General features: G+C 39.5%; 1 protein-coding gene across 1 annotated transcript; it reads left to right on the forward strand.

Annotated features, from left to right (window-relative positions):
* Nucleotides 1–1,275: 1,275 nt before the first annotated feature.
* HELRODRAFT_174173 (hypothetical protein) lies at nt 1,276–2,484 on the forward strand (the record flags this gene model as incomplete). Its single annotated transcript, XM_009020732.1, has 5 exons — nt 1,276–1,494; nt 1,793; nt 1,896–2,011; nt 2,187–2,272; nt 2,340–2,484. 5 exons carry the CDS (start codon nt 1,276–1,278, stop codon nt 2,482–2,484), a joined length of 567 nt encoding a protein of 188 aa, XP_009018980.1.

Here is a 2,484-nt window from a genome sequence, read left to right on the forward strand (position 1 = left end):
TGGCTTGTAACTACAGAAGGCACATGTACAGGTGTATTGAAGCGGGAAGAAGAACGTCGGACAGCCAGATGTGATTGCTGGAAAGGCAGTCTCGTATTTTGGTAGCAATATGCCAGAAAAGGTTGTCAACGCTCTAAAGTCATCTTTCCCAGATGCTCCTTCAGAGGAATTGTGGAAAGGGCATATTATCGCAAAGGCTGCAATTAGCGAATTGCTCGTAGCTCCGGTTTCCCCTCTAACTATGCGAAGGAACCCGCAAAGCGTAAAAGTTACGCGAGCAAAGCCAAGTGGTGGGCAAACAAATTTGTGGTCTATGAACTACCGGACGAGTAGAATCAACCGGAAGAGAACCGGGAGTTGACAAGCCGAAGCAGCTACAGGAAACAGCAAGAAAAATCATCAACGATTGTGTCCGCGTCAAACAAAGGGGTTGCAGGCGAATGTAATCTGGCCAGCTTGAAGACGGAAGACCTAGGTGTCAAACACTGCCCTGCCGTCCGACCACCACTGGTGAACTAGATTTTGGAGGACCAGCTCGATGAAAGCCAAATTTTCATCTCAATGGACTAGCCGTCCTCGACTATCAGTACTCAGGAATGGACGAAAGGAGATAGTATATTGCCCATCGAGTCGGCTGGTATCGCAGCACCAACGCAAAAAAAAAGAGAAAGAAGGAGGCCGTGAAGATATAACTCCGAGCTCGAAAAAATGACAATTAACATCTCTGACTGCAACAAGGATCTGTGAAAGTAAACGTTAGGACGACGTTCTAAAGGGTAGGGGATGTTGTAAGTTTTTCATGGTAGCATGTTGTGTGGACTGGTCATGTGTGCATGTTGGTTTCCTTGGCGCGCATGTTGTATGAATCGATCATATGTTCATTTTGATAAAAATGTTTTGGTGTGGTATTGTACGAATGTAGGCGAATTAGTTGTAAGTATGTGCGAGTATGATTAGGACTTTTTTCGTTTTATTTTTTCTAGCGTGATTCTTATTTCTTATTTCCTAGTTTGTGGTTTGTCGTTCGTTTGACAATTTGTTATATCCTCGATATTGTTCTGCGTTTCTTTTGGTTAGTTTAATGTACTTCGTTTTGGTTGGGTGTTTTTATTTTATTGCTGTCCTGTTTTTGTTATAAATTGATTTTGTTTTAGCTATCTATTTTGTTTAGAACATTCAATATAATTTCTTTTTTAGTTGAAAATATTTGAAAAAGAACATTGTTTTGTTACAATATACGTATTTAAATGAGTTTCTGTTCGTCTTATCTAAAACATGACAAAAGAAGACTTGTCAACGGATAGTAAAGCCGGATTAACCGACTGGCAAGCGAAGTGCAATAGGTCTGCTGCTAGGCTCGTGTTTTCCAACCCGGGGATAACCAATTGTGAAAAAGTGACTTCCAGCCCTAGGCTGGCAGCGGCGTTTATTGACGTACAAAAAGAGAACGTTTTCCGCCGCGCAGCAAATGATCATATAGTGTACCCTTTTAAGGTTATGTAAATTATCATTCAAAAATATTTAGGAGTAAATTTAAATAAATGAATAAATATGTCAAACATAGTCAAGTCTGTGGATCGGAGAGTAATATTTAATGATTGTGCCTAATGAGCATTTCTTGATGTTACAGCAATTTTGATATTCTTTTTCAGTATGATGATGAAAAATTCATCTGAAGAAAAATGTAGGGTGCTGTGTATATTTAGAAAACCTGCTTTATCATAAGTTAAATCTAAATTAACGAAGTTTCCTGAATCTCTGCACCTGATTTCCACGGATTCCATATCGAAAGGGTGAGTCTGCACCGAGTTTTGTATTCAATCGGTTTCGTTCTTGTCTCAATTTATAATCCAGTTGTCTTTAAGCTTCTGTCAAATCTAGACTAATGTAAACAGCTGCTAAGAGGACGGGATTCCTGATAGCAGCATCAGACAAATCAACCAATAATGGCCTAAGTTTAGTTAGGTCTTTTGATCTCAATCTTTTTAAGTATGCAACTGAAAATGCAAACGTCAGATTTATCTATTGCCTTGATAATTTTTCTAATTTTGGTTTCGTCGTGTGCTTTTTTATCTGTTACATTTGAAGCAGATGATTCTGGTACTCCGTAGATAACAATTTTTTCCATTTTTCTCTCACTTGCATCTCACCTATAGTGGTGTTGGCCACTACTAACTTATCTACAGGCTTTTTACACTTTTTGCACCTCTGGTGACTACATCAACCCATTCAGTACTGATGGAAGTTTTTGCAACCTTTTTGCCGATTCGAGGTCCGTCTTCAATCTTTCGATTTCTAACTAATTCTTCTTATCTTTTGCCTCCAACTGTTTCACTCAGTCGGTTAGCGAAAATAGCAGTTGCGACATCTTTCCGCACCTTTCGTGCAATTTTTTGGCTGGTTCATCGGCTGTATTGCCCATCTTCGGCCAGTTCTCTTCTCTCAAAAAGTCTAGATCCATGTCATCTGAACAAAGCCAAGTGA

Source organism: Helobdella robusta, assembly GCF_000326865.2.
Source record: "Helobdella robusta unplaced genomic scaffold HELROscaffold_29, whole genome shotgun sequence".
Taxonomy (NCBI): Eukaryota; Metazoa; Annelida; class Clitellata; order Rhynchobdellida; family Glossiphoniidae; genus Helobdella; species Helobdella robusta.